Source organism: Chinchilla lanigera, unplaced genomic scaffold, assembly GCF_000276665.1.
Source record: "Chinchilla lanigera isolate Chin_1 unplaced genomic scaffold, ChiLan1.0 scaffold00116, whole genome shotgun sequence".
NCBI lineage: Eukaryota > Metazoa > Chordata > Mammalia > Rodentia > Chinchillidae > Chinchilla > Chinchilla lanigera.
In genome coordinates, this window is record NW_004955517.1 from 3,172,880 (window position 1) to 3,191,365 (window position 18,486).

At 40.2% G+C, this 18,486-nt stretch overlaps 1 protein-coding gene across 1 annotated transcript in view; it reads left to right on the top strand.

Annotated features, from left to right (window-relative positions):
- Cadps (Ca++-dependent secretion activator) overlaps positions 1 to 18,486 on the top strand; it is a 454,713-nt gene that overhangs the window by 207,409 nt on the left and 228,818 nt on the right. The window contains exon 10 of the mRNA XM_013506934.1: positions 295 to 416. Within this exon, the coding sequence (XP_013362388.1) occupies positions 295 to 416 (122 nt within the window). The remainder of the gene's footprint in view (positions 1 to 294; positions 417 to 18,486) is intronic.

Consider the following 18,486-nt stretch of genomic DNA (forward strand, 5'->3'; position numbering starts at 1 on the left):
GAAACTGTGGGCTACTGCACAGCAAAATTGTGACTTGCACTCCTCTATTGTCTTTCCTTGACTCCGGCCCAGTAAGGAAGTATACATTTTTCACATACCTATGTCTTTGTCCCTTTGATGCTGCTACAGTGTAAGGATCCCATCTTCATGCTAGACTGACTCTGGCATGACTAGTAAAAAGCCATCAGATACCTTTTGTCCTTCTCTGTGACTTCCCATCTGTTTATTTTCCTCTGAGTTGTACTGCCCACCAGCACCAGGAATGACCTCTATTTTGTGTGGTTCTGTTTTCAGGTGGTGATCATGGAGGTCCAAGGCCTTAAGTCCTTGGCTCCGAATCGCATTGTGTATTGCACAATGGAGGTAGAAGGGGGAGAGAAACTGCAAACGGACCAGGCCGAGGCTTCCAAACCAACGTAAGTGCTTTTTCTCCACAGAACATCTGGCAGGGGGTGTTGCCCTCAGTCCTGCCGTGGCTGTCTCCAAGACAAAGGTCTGGTTTCCCCAAAACAGGGAGACATACACTGCCTGTGTTTGTATCATCTTGACTTGGCAGCCATAGCAAGGGTTCCAGTTCCTTCAAAGCTGAGAACAGGACATAGAAGCAATAGTCTCCTTTTCAGAGGCAGGAGAACTTGATATAAATTTGTTGTGTTTTATTTTTCCAAGTAATACTTGGGTAACAGTAAAAGAGAATTTTTTTTCAAAGTCTTTCTCTATGTGCCTCAGCATTTATTAGCAAAGCAGTATATTCCCTTGATCACAGTGTGTTAATTCACGTGGTCTGTATAGTTTCAAGGGCTCCCAGTGCATGTGCCAAAGGAGTGTGTAGCACAGTGGAATCAGGAGTATTCACTGCTCCATCCTATGGAGCTTTTCACTCAGTTTACATCACAGGTGAGTGGTCAGATCAGAAAAATACTCCCACAAATGTGTAATTGTGAATACAGTCAGAACTCCAGGACTGTGGGTACTGTACCTCAGAACCAACCAATCGTGGATTGAAAGTTTTCAGGAAAAACCATGTGACTGGATGCAACATGTACTTTTTTCTTATTCTCTCCTAAACAGTATGGTATAATAACTATCTCTATAGCATTTACGTTACACTGGGTTTTATAAGAAACCATAAAATTATTCAAAGTATACAGGATATGCGTAGATTACCTGCCAACACCACACCATTTTAGACAAAGGACTTGAGCAATTTTCCTGTGGGTGCCAAGAGACAGCAATGATTACAAATGCTGAGGAAGGTTTGAGGAGAGGAAGCAGGAGGCCCTGAATCAGCTTGTAAGGACAGAGTCAGAATAGTCTCCTCAGGACACATGAGACGCTTGATCTAATTTAAAATTTGAGGACTGGGGTATGGGAGAGTGAAGAGCTCAGACAAAGGCCCTGTGATCAGCTATGGCCCATGGCAAGTAGGATTCAAAGGCCAGTGGAACTGGAGTTGGGGAACAGGGGTTTCCTTGGCTGCCATCAAGGTAGGCAGAGGCCGATCCAGAGGGCCACCTTGGGTCACAGAGGGGACCACACTGAAAGACTCGGTTGGACATGTGTGTAGAAAAGGTCATTCTGGGTGCGGGGGAAGGGATCAGAGTGGACTCAGGATCCTGGAGCAGTGGGCGGCAGGAGCAGTGGAGGTTCTGTTTCAGTCAACACACTCTCAGGCCTCTGAGATTCATGAAAGATCACTGCTGCCTTCCTTCCTTCCCCACTGCCTCCGACCCTTCCTCCCCTACCTCTGTTAAGCCACCCTAGACTAATGAGCATCGTTTTTGTTGGTGCTAATTCAAAAGAGAGACATCAAAAGGGTGACCACTCAGCACCTCCCCTCCTCTAGAGCATTAAGAGCTGTTTGGCAGAACATGAATAACTCACCAAGATGTTCAAACAGAATAGTTCAAAGGAAGCACTGAACGTCTCCTGGACCGGAGAGGAGCTCAGGGTATTGTGTGCCTCCAAGTGGCTTCTTCGCATCAATAGGCAAAGCCTGCAAAACCCAGGAGCTGGGCAAAGTTAATGAGTGTGTGCGGGAGGAAATGGAGACCAGAGCAACTCGTGGCTCACACCCTCCCTCCTCTTTGCACACTCAGTTCCACACTCGCAGTTAATGCAGTCTCTTTTTCACTGCCATGGAAATTCCAATTTTTCCTCAAATGGCCTGGTCATTATCAAGGCTGTTATGCTAAACTGCACCATTTATATGTGCTTTTCAAAAAGCGTGATGTGTAAGGGGAAAAAGAACCTACTTAGTGTTTCTGCCAGCCTTTCGTAAGTTTGGGCCTCGGATGGTGTCATTAGATAGAAGAGGAGGTGAAAGCTCTGGTTGGCCTAACAGACTGTTCTTCCATGTGAGTTAGTTTAACTCAGTAGGTAATGCATATCGTCTTGAGTGTAAAGACTTCAGTCTTCAGAAGTAATGAGTTGATTTTCCTGTGTTCATGAATGTTTAAAACAGAGTTTCACATTACAACTAAGTGCAGAATGATCGGTGTACCTGCTTGAAATACTCATATTTTATATGTGTTTACTCATATCCATACCTGTGCATTATGATATCCATTCATCTCACATTGAAATATGTTGCTGTTCTAGCCAGAAGCATACTTTTTAGTGCTCTTCCACCAGTGTATGTTACTAAAACCCACAGGAGGGTTTTTGATCTGTTTGTGACAAATGCAAGTTTCATGACCAGGATTGAATGGCCTCACCTAGTAGTGGGTATCTAGAATGATCTGTTCAGAAGGCTTCCACGGTTGAGTCTGTGTACAGAGGAAAGATGGGCATGATCCATGTGTAATGTCTGGGAGGGGAAAGGATCCAAGTGCCCCACATGAAACCCAGAATCTGAGCCCTAACGACACTCGTGTTTCTTCCTGTCTCTTTCTCGATCCTTTAGATGTAGATTCTTCTTGTAAACCTTTACTCCTCTTCGTTGCAGATGCATAGTGCCCTCCCAGCCCTCCTCCCAGTGCCCTTTGCTTTGTCATACTCCGGTTCGGGCAGCTGCCTCTGCCCTCACTGTCACTTGGTAGGATAAATTGCGCTGTAAATACCGGTCCATTTTCTTCCTGCTTCCTGCATTTTGACTTACTTGGAATCCTCTCCATCATTTCTTTTGTTTGAAACTTTTACTCCTTCTCCATTTTCTCCTCCTACACCCACCTTTCTCCCATGACTAATCTCTAGCCATCCTTTCCACTACTTGGTTTTGATTTCCCCAGAAAGTACGCTTTCCAGGGTTGTCTTTCACTGTTCTCATAACTCCTCTATCGTCTAACAAGGGTCGCCCTTTTCCTGTCCTCCGCATCTTCTGAATCTTGTTTGTGACTGTTCTTACAGACAGCTGGTGCCGGGACTTTACTTTTCTTTTCTCAAACCAAAATTCCGTCCATCTGTTTTGTTCATTACTCACAAACTCTACTGTTGCTGCTACTGTCACTCAGTCAGTCCCACCCCGCCTATCATGGGTCTTCAAGGAGTCTGGCTTTGTCTGTCTTTGTCTGTCTTATGTGACAAGCATAGTCACAAATCCGGGAGTACCCAGTTTGCCCAAGAGTATGATCCTTGGAAAGCTAATGTACAGAACAGTGGTGGTGCATCTATGGCACGTATGCCATAATAAGAGGTTTAAAAGCTCTAAGAGGTTCGCCGTCACTGTCACAGAATATGAAGTATGATAAAACATACGATGCAGATTTAAATCAAGACAATCATCATTAGTCTCCCTCAGAGTCCTCCCCTCATTCAAGCGGTTATCCCATCTGTCCTGCCACTGTCTGTAACAGTTCTGGATGTTCTCTTTCATAAGTGTCTTTAGTTGTGCTGTCATAGATGCTTCAGTGTCCTGAAATCAATTTAAAGTATTCACCCTTCATGGCCTTTTCTTACCTTGGGGAAGAGCTAGAAGTTTCATGCTGCCAGATCTGGTGAATAAGGTGCATAAGGATGGACTATGATGGTTTCATTTGACAGAAATTGCTATAAACATTTTGAATTTATTCAGGTGGATGAGGTAGCCACCAAAACACACTAAAAAAAAGCAGACTCCCAAAACTACTTCAGAAAATGACAATAGCAATGTGATGGGTGTGTTCAAAGCCAGAGGGAATATTTTGAGAAGAATTAATGGCAACGTGTCTTTTGCTATAATAAATTTCCTTATTTAAGCAATCCTTGTATTTTTAATCATACCATACATGCAAAGAAAACAGCTAAAGAGACTAGTACCATGATCAAGTGAGTTTAGGAAGTGCAAGACATTACATCTCTCTCTGAGTTAGTCATAGGATATATTGCATTTTAAAAGTCTTGAGACTTCCAACAATAAATAAATCTGTTTAGCTTCATTTAAAATTAAACAACTTCCCCTAATTTATTTTAACTGATACCTACGAACCTCTTTTGAAAATCCCATTCTACATTGTCCAAACCTAATAATGGAGAACTCCCTCACCTGTATTTATCAAAGACATTCTTTCCTTTACACCGGAGCCCTGCCTAGCATGGTTACATTGGATCTGGTGCATAATATGCATGTTCCATGTTCATGGATTAAATATAGTTGGAAAGTTGGAAAGACATGATAGATGAGGTGGTCTTTTAAGTATAAATTACTAAATTTAAGTATAATTCAAGTATACATCATCTAAATTATGTCTCCAACCCTCCCTCCATCCTGTAATCTGTTTGCTACACATGGGTTATTTCCAAACTGTATTTCCTCTCAGGTTTGTATTCCTCCTACCCTGGGTCTCTAACATGAACAATCCAGAGAATGTATGAGCGAAGTTTCCATGAACTATTCTTACTAAAAGTCATTGCCTCCCTTTGCATCCCACTGTCTCTGCTTCTGGAAAGCATGGGGGTGCTGAGGCAGAAGGCTCTGAAAGCTTGTTAGCAGGTGAGTTCTTCTTGGGGAAGTGTGGATTGGGGACAAGGAGATTCTTAGTGACTTCAAGAAGCCAGGTGTATTTGCCCAGCTCTCTGAGATAAAGCAGTTGACCGTTCTTGCCATAGGTGATTATTTGTCAAATGAAGCATTCCCACCTCTGCTGATAGCAGAGATGATGTTAGACATTGTCAAGATGGCATTAAGCAACATCAGGTCAAGTGCAAAGGAAGCGTCTCCTTTTCCACATAATTTTCATTTCTTCAGTTTGGTATTAGAAGGTGTCTAACACTTCCTCAGACCCCAGAGGCAGAGCCTACTTTTCTCCAATTTATTTTTTTATCAGTACATGTTTGTAGTACCTAATGATTACATTCCTAATGAGTACATTCCTTTGGAGAGTTGGGACAAGTCTACAGCACATCTGAGTTCTGTTTTTCATCCCCTTTGTTTCCTCCTCCCTCCTCTCTCTCATTTCTTGGTCCCCTTTGCAAAAGACCTATCCACATTTCCTACTATATTTTATTTTTTCTCTTCACTTATTTTTTGTGTTTCTGACACATGTGCTATTTAAGCTTGTGTGTCTGACTTATTTCACTTAACCTTACTGTCTCAAGATGAGTCAATTTCCTGCAAATGACTTAAGTTCATCCTTCTTTATGGCAAAGTAGCTCCATTGTACCTACATACCACATTTTCTTTATCCTTTTATCTGTTGACTGACATGTAGGCTGCTTCCTACATGTAGCCTTTAAGAATCACGCTGCTATAAGCATGGGTCTGCATGTGTCACTGTAATGTGAGGTCTTTAACTCTTTTGGGAAGATACCTAGAAGGGGACTAGCTGGGTCAAATGGAATTTCTGGTTTTAGTTTTCTGAAGAATCTCCACACTGATCCTCATAATGGCTCTGTTGGTTCACACTCCCACCAAAAATGTAGAAGGGTTCCTTTCTCCCTGCGGCCTCACCAGCATTTCTTGTTTCATTTCTTGATGACTGGCATTCTTTCTGGAATAAGGTTATTATGGTTTGTGTCTGGACGTCCCTCCAAAGCCTCATGCAGTCTTGAGGTGGGCTTTTAGAGTTTGTGATTGATTTATGGTCTAATGCTGGGGTTATGGGTGTGCGTACTACACTCGCCCTGGGGCAGGTAGTTTGTAAACAGTGTAAGGGAGGGAAAGAGGCTGCTTGCTGCCCCTCCTCCTTTTTGCTCTTGCTACTTTTGCTGTCTTGTGCCACCTTGAAGTGTTGCCCCTGTGCCATGCCACCCTGCCTTGGAGCCAGCTGATGATGGAATCTCAGTTGCTTTAATTTGTGTTTCTCTAATTGCCAGAGATGTGCACATTTTTCATGTATTTCTTCTTCTGAGAAATGTCTACTCATTTAAATACCTTATTTTGTGATTAGGTCTTTCATTCTGAGAGATCTGTTTTCAATTCTATATATATTCTAGATGTTAGTCCTCTGTCCAAAATATAGGTAGCAAAATTTTTTCCATTCTAGATTGTCTCTTCACCCTGTTGGTTAGTTCCATTGCTGTGCAGGTTTCTAATTTGACATAATCCCTTTTGTTGAATCTTGGTATTATTTCTTGGGCAATGGGGGTTCTGTTTGAAAGTCCTCGCTTGCACCTGTTGCTTCAAGAGTTTTACCTATTTTGCCTCCCATCTGGTTAAATGTTTCTTCTTTAATATGTAGATGTTCGATCTATTTTTCTTTCAGTTGAGTGGGTGGTGAGAGATATGAATCTATTGTCTTCTGCATATGAATAGCCAGATCTCCCAGCACAATTTACAAAACAAGCTCTTTCCTACAGCATGTGTTTTTGGCCCCTTTGTCAAAGATCAGATGGGTAAAAGTGCAGTATAAGTTGAAATCTGGGGATATGATCCTTCCTGCTTTGCTCTTGTTACCCAGGATTGCTTTTGCTATTCTGGGTCTCTTCTAGTTCTGTATGAATTTTAGGATTTTTTTCGAGTTCTGTGAACAATGTTATTAGTATTTTAATCGGGATTACATTAAATTTGTGTATCAGTTTGGAAAGCGTGGTTATTTAGGCAGTTTTGGTTCTGTCGATTCATAAACAGGGAGTATCTTTCTATATTCTGATCTCCTCTCTGATCTCCTTTTCTCAGAGTAATGTAGTTTTTGTTGCAGAGGGCTTTTACCTGCTTGGTTAGATTAATTCCTAAGTATTTCATTTTTCTTGATGCTATTGAGAAATGTTTTGTTTTCCCAATTTCTTTCCTTGTGGGTTCATTATTGGTGTACGGGAACACTACTGATTTCTGTGTACTGACTGACCTTGTATCTTGCTATGCTACTAAATTTGGGTATTCTAGGAGTCTTCTAATGGCATTTTGAGGGTATTTGATGTGGAGGTTCTTGCCATCTACAAATAATAATTTGACTTCTTCCTTTCTTATTTATATCCCTTTCATTTCTTTCTCTTGCCTGACTGCTCCGGCTAATGTTTTGAGTACTATGTTGAACACAAGTGGTGATAGTGAACATCCTTGTCTTGTTCCTGATTTTAGAGCGAAAGCTTTCAGTTTTTCCCCACTTATTATGATGTTGGCAGAAAGTTTGCCATAAATAACTTTTATCTGATTGAGTTTGGGCACTTCTATACCAATTTTCTTCAGAGTTTTTATCATGAATGGATATTGGATTTTGTCAAAGGCTTTTTAAAGTGATCATGTGATTTTTGTCCTCACTTTTGTTTATGTGCTATAGCACATTTATAGATTTGCATATATGAACCATGCCTACATTCCTGCAATGAATCACACTTGATTATGATGTATGATCTTTTTGATGATTTATTGATTTCCTTTTGCCAATATCTTCTTGAGGATTTTTGCATCTATGTTCATTAAAGAGATTAGCCTGTAGTTCTCTTTTTTAGTTGGATCCTTGTCTGGTTTTGGAATCTGGGCAATTCTAGATTCCAGGAATGACTTTAGAAGTACTCCTTCTCCTTCCTTGCATTAAAGAGTTTGAGGAGTATTGGCATTAGATCTAAGCTGAAGTTCCTGTTAGAATTTGGCAATGAATCTGTCATGATCTGGGCTTTTCTTAGTAGTTTTTATTATAGTTTCAATTTCATTGCATGCTATTGGATTATTTAGGATCCTTATATCTTTTTGATTCAGCTCTGTTAATTCATATGTACTTAGGAACCTATCCATTTCTTTTGAATTCTCCATTTTATTGGGGTATAAATCCTCAAAACAGTTACTTATAATCTGGATTTCAGTGGTGTCCATTGTGATTTTGCCTTTTCATTTCTAATTGTATAGATTTGGGCCTTTTCTTTCCTTTTTTGGTAATAATGATTAACACTTTATCTATTTTGTTTGTTCCTTCAAAGAACCAGCTCTTCAGTTCATTGTTTATTTGTACTTTTATTTTCAATTTCATTCATTTTTGCTCTGATCTTTTTAATTTTCTTCCTTGTGCTAGGTTTGGATTTTGATTGTTCTTGTTTTTTAGGACCCTGAGGTGCATCATTAAGTTCATATTTATTTTGGGGTGCTCTATTTTTCTGATGTGGGCATTCACAGATATAAACTTCCCTACTACAATTGCTTTGTATCCCATAAATTCTGGTATGTTGTACTGGCATTATCATTTGATTCTGGGAACTGTCTAATTTCTTCCTCTATATCTTTTGTGTCCCTTTGATTGTTCAGAAGGGTAGTGTTTAATTTCCATCTGCTTGTAAAATTTCTGTGGTTTCTTTTGCCATTGATTTCTTTATTATTGTTATTATCATTATTTTAAAGAGTAAAAGAAGGATAGCATAGTAATAGGGGGGCTTACCAAAGTACAGACAAAGTGGTAGGAAATTATCAATGATTGTTGATTTACATATTGTTATCTACAAGATAGTTTCCCAGGAAAACAAATAGACAAATAATAGTGAGTTACAGACAAAAGTGGTAGGAGATTATCAATGGTTGTAGTACTATACCTTGGTATCTTCAAATGGTTTCTAAAGAAAATAAGTAGAGCTGTACATGAGTGACCAATTGAATAATCACTGACTATTCTCAATGGTTGTTGTAGGAAACACATAGTAATAAACATACATCCATTTACAAAATAACATAGGAACAATACAAACATTACAAAGTTATGGACAGATTAGTAGGAAAATATGAGTGGCAGCTGTAATACATGGTGGTATCTTCAAAGTGGTTTCTCAGAAAGACAGAGATAAGCAAAAAAGATCTAACAAGTAGTTACAGCCTAAGGGTTCTGAAAAATAGTGTATTACCTCCTCACCAGTGATTCCTTTCACTGAGGTGTGATGGCTGGATGCCATTGATTTCTGGTTTCATCACCCTATGATATGATAAAATGCATGGGATAATTTTGATCCTTTTGCATTTACTCCAGCATGCTTTATGGACTACCCTGTAGTCTATTTTGGAGAAAGCCCCATGTGCTGCTGAGGAGAATGTGTATTGTATCTGTAAATATCTATTAAGTCTATTTTTTGAAGGCTTGGTTTAACTCTGATATTCTTTGCTGATTTTTTTTCTAGTTGTTCTATTTGTGATAGTGTGGTATTGAGGTCCCCCACTATAATTGTGTTGGTGTTTATATGACCTTTTATATCCAGTAGCATATGTTTTATGAAGTTGGATGCACCAATATCTGGTACATATGTTTGTAATTGTTATCTCTTCCTGTTGAATTGTTCTGTTAGTCAATACATAGTGACGTTTTTGCCTGTTCTGATCGGTTGTGGCTTAAAGTTTATTTGTCTCAAAATAGGACAGCTATTCCTGCTTTTGTTCAGGTTCCTGTTGCATGAAATATTGTTTTTCTTTCTTTGATTTTTAGTCTGTGAATTTCTTTTTGAATTAAATGTTTCTTGCATACACCATATCATTGGGTTTTATTTCTTGATCCATCATACCAATCTGAGTCTTTTGATTGGAGAATTGCCACCATTCACATTGAGAGTTATTGTGGAAATGTGTCAACTTATTCTTGTTATTGCATTATTTTCCTGTTGCTGATTTCCCCCTTTTTTTTCCTTTTGTACTGCTTAATTGCTCACCTTGCCTGATATATTCATTCTATCATACTTTTGGCATTGTCTCTCCCTAGGATATCCCTGAGAATTTTTTGCAGTGCTAGTTTGGTGGTCATGAATTTCTTAAGGTACTCTTTTTCCTGGAATACTTTATTTCTCCATCAGTTTTGAAAGATAGTTTAGGATGTGTAAGTCAGGAATGGAAGTTGTTTTCTTTTTGGTCTTGAAACACCACTCCAGCCTTTCCTGGCCTTTATTGTTTGTGTTAAGAAGTCTGCTGTAATTTGAAAGTATTTATAAGTGATTAATTACTTTTCCGTAATGGTTTTTAAGATTTTTTTCCCTGGGTTGGACTTCTGGAAATTTGACTATGATGTTGCATATAGTTCTTTTTTGACTGTGGCTATTTGGGGTTCTATATGCCTCACTTATTTATACATTTAATGCTTTCACTCTTTTGGAAAGTTTTCCACCATTATTTTCTGTAAAACAGTTTTTTTATACCATTTGTGCTGTTTACTGATTTTTCACTAATTCTGATTAATCTCAGGTTAACCATCTTAGTGTCATCTATCAGCTGTTTGATCCATTTTTCATGTTTTCTTGTTTCTTTTAAGGTTTACCTGAACAATTTATCTCTGACAACAGCCTTGTCTTGTACTGCTGACACTCAGTCTTCACATTGTTTATTTCTGATCCCCACACTCTCAATAGAATTTTTAATCTCCTAGATTTCTGTTTTGTACATTTTAGTGGCCTCTAATTATTTGCTAAACTGGTCATTTATGTACTGTGTAGCATTGTTTAGGTCAGCTAGCTTTTCATGAATATCCTCTGTAAACTCACTGATCATTTTGGACATTAAGTCTATTATGTTTAGTTATGTCTTCTTTGAGCTCACTGAGCACCTTCTTGATATGTTTTTCTATCTCTTCTTTTGTCATTTCAAATAATTCAGCTGTGTGATTTTTGATTCCCTACCCCTCAATGTCCCATGGATCCCCTTTGGGCAAGTTGGGAATTTGAGGGGGCGTGTTATTATTCTATTTTCTAAGGTTTCTATTGTTCTTTGTTGTTTTATTCTGTGCTGAAGTTTGTGCGCATTTGTAAAAACTTTTATGCTAGTAAGGCAATCTCTTTACTCAGTGTCTACTTTTCAGTGATGTACTCTGGGCATGGCTAATGTCTTGGTTACTTTTCTCTCATTGCTGAGAAAAAATACCTGATGCCAACAATTAAGGAAGGAAAGGTTTACTTAGCTCACAGTTTGTGGAGATTTCAGTCCCTACTCAGCTGGCTCCCAGGCAGGATTGCATGACCCAGGGACAGCACATCAAAGGCAGAAGACAGCAAAAGCAGCAAGAGCAAAAGAGGGAGCAGTGGGAAAAGAAAACCTCTTTCCCTCCCTTATATTATATGCAAACTACCCATCCCAGGGCGGGTGTAGCACTCACGCTCATAATTCCAACATTGGACCATGAATCAATCATAAACTCTAGAAGCCAGCCCCATAACTACATGAGGCTTTGGGGGGACATCCAGACACAAACCATAACACTCTTCTACTGGCTCCCCAAAGACTCATGTACATCCCTTTATGCAAAAAACCTTTTAGTACATCTCTAAAAGTTGCCAAAGTCCTAAGTTTCAGCATTGCTGAAGAGTCTAAGTCCTAAATCTCCTCTGAGATTTAGGCAAACTCTTAGCTGTGATCCCCTGTACAAATGAAAAGTTAAACACTTCCAACATTCAATGGCACAAGATAAACATTACCATTCCAAAAGGTACAAATATAGGGATACAAAGCATTGAGAGCAGAGCAAGTCTAACATACAGCAGGGCTAACATTAAGTCTTGTAGTTCTGTGTGGAACATCTGAAGCAATCTGTGGCACATTGTGAGTCCAAAGGCCTTACATGGCTCCACCCCTATGGCACTTCCAGTGGTTGTAGCTCCCATGGCTTCTCTCTTGGGCCCACTTTTTTCCCTCCTTGCAGCTTTCCTCAGACAATCCATGTTCTTGGCTTTTCCAAGATTCTGGGGTCTCCACTACACCTTTCACCTCTCACTCACATGGTCACATACTGCCCCCTTAGGGGCACACTGCCTGGCCTCCCCAGCCTCCTGAAATCTAGGTGGAAGCCTTCTCAACCTCAGAACTCTTGCATTCTGTATGCTCCTAAAACCAGCACCAAGGGGATGATACCAAGGTCTGCTACCAGCTGGAGCAGTAGCCAGGCTTTCTTCTCTCTTGGCTATAGGGGTCAAGTGCCTGAATTGGACCATGAATCAATCATAAACTCTAGAAGCCCACCCCATGATTGCATGAGTGTTTGGGGGGACATCTAGACACAAACCATAACAGCTAACTATAGCCTCTTTCCTCTGACCCAAGGTCAAACCACCTTCATTAATTTGGGAGGGGATGATGCAGAGTAATTGGCCCAGCACCCAGTTCTCCAGGAATGGACCATAATATTAATGATACAAAGTAATCTGGATATTGGCATACAGAGAAACCAACTATGCCACTCTGGCAATAACAACTAAATCAGTAACACTAATAGCATCAAAAACAAACTGGATATTGACATACCATGAGAATCAATAATGTACCACCCTTAGCTATAGAAAAGAGATCTATAATTATAGTATAAAACCCAAGACAAATGAAATAGAGATACAGAGCAAATATCTACTAAATGTGACTGTTATACTTCCACTAATAATAGAAAAGAATTCAGCAGTGATAACATAGAGTTAACTGCTTAAAGATTAATAATGCTTTATGGTTATACTAATAAAAATCCAAGGCATGTGGAATGAGAGAATGAAAAAGGAAAATTAACCAATAAAAGGGGAGAAGGAGAGAAAAGTTAAAGGATCCTATTAAAGAGTAAAAGAAATGAACAAATGAGAAAAAGAAGGTAAACAGGGAGGAAAGGAAAAAAGAAAAAAAAAAGAAGAAGAATAAAGAAAAGAAAATTAAAAGAAAGAAAGACAAAGAAAACACTCAAATCCCCGAAACCAGTGATGAACAAGAGGGGAGAAAATCCAAAAATGTTTTTTGCTGAATTTTTGAATGAGTAGTTTTTTCTTCCCCAGATCTGCTATGTTGGAATCCAGGAAGCTAGTTTTCTCCACCCAGCTTTACAGCCTCTGGGTTTGCAAGGCAACACGTTTTCCAAAGGTCTCTTTGTCTTTTCACCCCAGGATATGGCATGGTTTCAAGCCAAGCGGTGTCTTTGCTCATATTGGTAATGCGGAGAGGAGTCAGACCCCTCTGACTTGTGTCGGATGTAGGCAGCAGAGCAAGGGTTCAAGCTTGAACTTAATGCTAGCACCTTCAGACCCAACTGCTTTGGAAAGCCACACATGCTGTGGCTGACTTCTCACCACAGAGGGCCTCATGTCCTTCCCAATCTGAATTTAAACTTCTCAGGAGGTCTGTGTCCAGCGCACAACCTCTCTGTGACTGTCACCTATGACTGTCTCCCATTCAGTCCCTAGAGAAGGGTTCCACTGGGAATCCTGAAGTGAAGTTGTTTTTTAGTTGTTCTGGGGCTCAGCCTTAAATAATCAACCCCAAACCAGTGCCTGATTACTCTCTACCAATATGACAGCTGCACTGAATCCTTTTGCAACTGTTGCCTGCTATGTAGAAGGAGTCACTTTTGGAGTAAAACCTTACACTACTTTTGCAGTTTACAAAGCCATGGGCTTCTCTTGGGGCTAGTGCTGCTGCTCCTGTCCATTTTTTTCTCCTTGGAGCTCCCAACCCTGAAGGCTTACCTTGTGTCTGCTGAGACAAGTGCTCCTCCATGAGAGAACTAGAGCAAACTTTCAAACTCCTCCACTCTTTTCTCTACATTGTGGTCAGTTTCTCCAACTTCTTTGTAGCTTGTGATTTCCCTGTCAGTTCCCTCCTGATTCCCAGAGATCTACCTGGACAACTTGCCCATGTCACCAACATCTCCTATACTAGGACACCTGGAGTTTCTGAAGATTACACAGCAATTAAGTGGTGGGATTGGCTTTTGGGTCCATCCCATGGATTGCTTTCTCCAAAATCTATTCTCTCTCTATAAGCTCTAGAATCTGGGAAGCCAAAAATAAAGATTTTAACATCTGGTGGATCTTTTGCTGTGTCTTCACAGGGCAAAAGGGCAAGACAAACCTCACCAAAGGCAGGCAGTGGCAGCCAAGTGAGATGTAGGCAGCATCACTTAGCTCTAATTGTGGTTACCGTAGATTCATGTGGTGATGCTGCTTTGTCTTTTTGAAGCAGCGACATAGACTTTATTTTTTAAAGAATATTCTGTCATTTTAAAAGTGAATAGAGTGATATGTATTAAGTAAATAATAGCACAGGTAGTACCTAGATGTGGGAGAAGACAATCTGGAAAATTCTTGAAGTGTACAAATGCAAAGATTGGAAAGATGTATGCAAATTACTTTAATGTGGAAAAAAATTATGTAAAGAGACTTGACATATTCCCTGACTGGCTATACCCTCCAGAATTACTGACTTTCTTATTAGTTATTGGCACCTTCTAAAAAAGAATGCCTGAAGGATTAAATATCAGAACACTTAAATAATTTTGCTGAAAAGAAAAGAAGTTTGAATTAACAACCCAGTGCTAACTCCTCTGAAATTGTGTTCTTCTGAATTAAAACAAAAGATGCCGCTTGGCATTCAATTACTTAGCAAGTTCATTACTCCCTGCCAAGACACAGGCTTCATGACATATGGATTTCATTATTGCCAGAGATTAGAAAACATAATCCCACTGTTTTCTGCCATTTTCCAAGGGAATGAGAAAAATCAAATGTCCTAACTGGGAAATCTTGCCATAGCCATGGTTTTATTTCCACAGCACCTCAACTGATGGGATCACATTAAAACAAAAGACAAAAATAAAATATGGTGACTTTCTCTAATGTTTTCTTCTGTGAGATACATTATTTGTCCTACTGGCACAATGCAGAATGGGCCAACTCATTATGCCCAAATTATTCACAGAAATGAATTGCATTAAACTGCTCCCACACTAAGTCAGTTACAAGGTCAGAAAAGGAAGTCTCTGCCTCCCATTGCTTGCCTCATGTATCGTCTTCATAATGGTGCTGCCTTTCTTAATTTAATCACAGATGTCTTCTGCGTGCATGGCATGGTTTGAATGAAGAAGGGGACCTTCCCTGAGTGACCCCTTTGAAATGTAGATGTAAATGAATGCTATCAAAAGTTAGGCATTTGCATTTCCTAAGCAAGCTCTCTTTGTGTCCAGCTAATATTGGCGCTGCAGCTGGAATTCACATATATCAAATCTGGGCATTGTGGCACAGACATCCTAATAAAGGACATGGGCAATAAACAAATGAATAAATATATAAGATACCTTTGCAGTTTATGCTATGAAAGGAGAAAACAAGATGGTGTTCTAGAAAGTAACAGGGCTGTGGCCTGCTATTGGGCAGGGAAGCCCTCCAAAGTACGCCCTGATTCGTCTGGTACCTAAGGATGAGAAAGGACAAACCATTTGAAAAGCAAGAGTAAAATGCATTCTGGGAAGAGGGAACAGCAAGTAAAAAGGCTTTGAGGAAGCCTTTAGGAAGGAGCTTGGTGACCAGAATAGAGAGCAATATGACTAGAAATTGGTCAGCAAGGGGGAGCATTTATAGGAAGAGCTTACAGAATATGGTTGGGCCACAGAACTCAGGGCTTTATGGGCTACCAGAGGAAGTGAGCTTCATTCCAAGACCTTGGAGATGCCATTGAAAGATTTTAACCCAGGTTGGGTGTGGTTGGATGTTTTAAACCCAAAACATGTTGTGGACCAGAGTACACTTGGAACCACAGATATATTGGTCAACATATATATGGAGCACATACTCTTCAGAAGACATCACTGTTAAAGTGGGAAATAGTACAAGCATGCCTTTGAAGATGTACAGCCATGGAAAAAAGCTGTCTGGAAAAATCAAAGTGCTGGAGAACAGAGTGATGGATTTTCCAGGAGCCACTGCTGCCTTTGAGAATCAGTGCACGGGAAATGCAAGGAGGCCTCCTGAGAGTCAGCTCCTTCCTGTCTGCCTGTTTCCACACTGCACGCTCAAGTTCACAGTCCGGAAGGTATTTATGTAGGAGATGTTTGTAAGTGAAACCTGGGTACAATCTCTCTTGTCTTTCTTTCCTAAAAGAAAGCTTAGTTTCTTTCAGAGTTAATTAAATCACCAAAGGTAAAAACCAACACTGACCTAGAAATTCAGTTCTGCTCGGTTCCCAGAAGGTATGTGGGTTGGGAGGAAATAAAATTATAATCACAGTTTGGGATGCTCAGAGACTCCCCTGCCTCCCAAACCAGAAAACCTGGTCCAGCAGGCCCACAGTGTATTTAAGATCAGTTTGTGTTTGTCATCTGGAAGGAGAAAGGCAACGTACTATAGAACAACAGACAATAAGGTGGGAAAGGAATTGAGGTGCTGAGGAACAAGCTTTGGAGAGGAAGCTCCAAGCTTTCTTCCTGACTCCACTATAAATCTACCAAACTTTCTAATTTCTTCAAGTCCTGACAGGTGGTATCCCATGTGAACAAGCTCCGCCATTCCAGAATTCTCTCTTCCAGCTGAGAGAAGAGCCATCACGACAGAACTGAGGGCAGAGTTTTCAGAAATGTAACTAGCTCCCCCTAGGCAGATTTTCTAGAGCAGGCAGGAGCTCCAGAAGGGAATAATCAGCTAAATAGTGGACAGGAACACACTTTCATAACTAGGTACTTAAGGATTGGCTGTATTCTGGCCCCTTCCTGAAGGCCTTACTTGAAAAGATCATTTGCCACTTACCCTGAGCTACAGAGATCTAAAACTGGCATGGTGGAAATCCCCATCCCGTACATTGCACCGTTAGTGGGCAACCACTACATTTGTAATTTAGTGATCAGCAAGAACATAGAAAGGAATGCCACCCAGTTATTTACCTGTAATGATGAGATGCAGTCTAGAAACTCGAAATTATCACGAGTAAGAAAACAAGAGACACTTGGTTTAAGATTCATCCGTGCCTGGTTTTTAGAATATTTTCAAGGTGATGTTAAATCTATGCGTTGCTCTTCACCATCATTATTTTAATAATACATAGAAAAGGTCATTTTAATAGTAAAAAGAAACATCAGTGCATAGAAGTATGGTGTCAGGACAAGAACACAAAATCAGGAATAGGAGCACCTGGCCCACAACTCAGTTATGTGACTGGCCAGACCCTTAACTGTGCTTCACTGTCCACACTCCTATGAAAATAGAATGTCTTAACATATATAAAATGAGTGAAACAGTACCTATCACGCAGTAGTTCCGTGGGCTCTAATAATCATGGCCCTATTCTGTTTTCTAGGACAGGGAGATAGGAATGAGGAATGGCCTGGGTCTAAAATAACATTGACACTGCACTTTCTATGACCCTAGGTGTTGAGCTAAGTCATCATCTGATTTAATACCCTGTCAAAGCCTCTGAAGTAGATACTATTGTTATTTTCATTTTACTGGTGGAAATACCAAGATATAGAGAAGTTAAGTGACTTGGCCAAAGTTGCACAGAATTTCGATAACTGAGCCAGAAACCAAATGCAAAGACTGTTTTTTAACACATTTTGAACCCTACCCGTCTAAAAGAAATCAGACCTCTAAAAAAAGATGTTTTAATTAGCATTGAGTACTCAGAAAACCTTTTATAAAGTTTTCCTTTCCTTTACAGAAATGCGGGATGCTTTGGGGGTTAGAATGCTGCCTGTCTCTACCCACTGAGGACTGTGCTGTCCGCCATGCAGCCCAGCAGAGTGCCCCAACTCCATGCACTCAGAGGGGGTAACCCAGCCTGTGACACCAGCACATATCTCCATATCTTGGTATTTCCACCCGTAAAATGAAAAGTAGCAAAGATGAGTAGCAAAGTGAGTAGCAAAGATGTTGGAGGTGGCCCCTGCTCTTGAGACACTCAGAATATCCCCTGATGACAATAATCACCCTCCTCATGGAAGTCACCATCAGTCACAGTTTCTCTTGTCATTTCTTAAAATTCACTAAGCATCAGGCACTGAAGGAGCTGGTGCCATCTGGTTAGGAGTCAGAGAGACCTGAGTTTAAATCCCAGTGTCTCCACTTGCCTGGCCACCTGGGGCAGGCAGATTGTGCTTGATGAGCCTCAGTGTTCCCAGATCTGAACAAAATAAGACAGTCTTCCCTGTAGAGTCATTCTTGAAACACAATATAACCTATGTTAAGGGCTGAGTTCAATTTCAAAATATTATAACCTCTCAGGAAATATTATTAATAGCTCAAGACTCATTATGGTCTCACTGAATCACACAGGGTAGCCTAAAGGAATAAGATACCTTCTGCTTACACAAAAAGAGAAACAAGCTCGGAGACTTCATCAAGGCTGCCCACAAATCCTACAACTCCTCAAACCAGCATGTATAGCTCTAACGTTTGGAAAACAAGTAGTCAAGCCTGCCAAAGGAGAAAGAAATATGATTGCCAGGG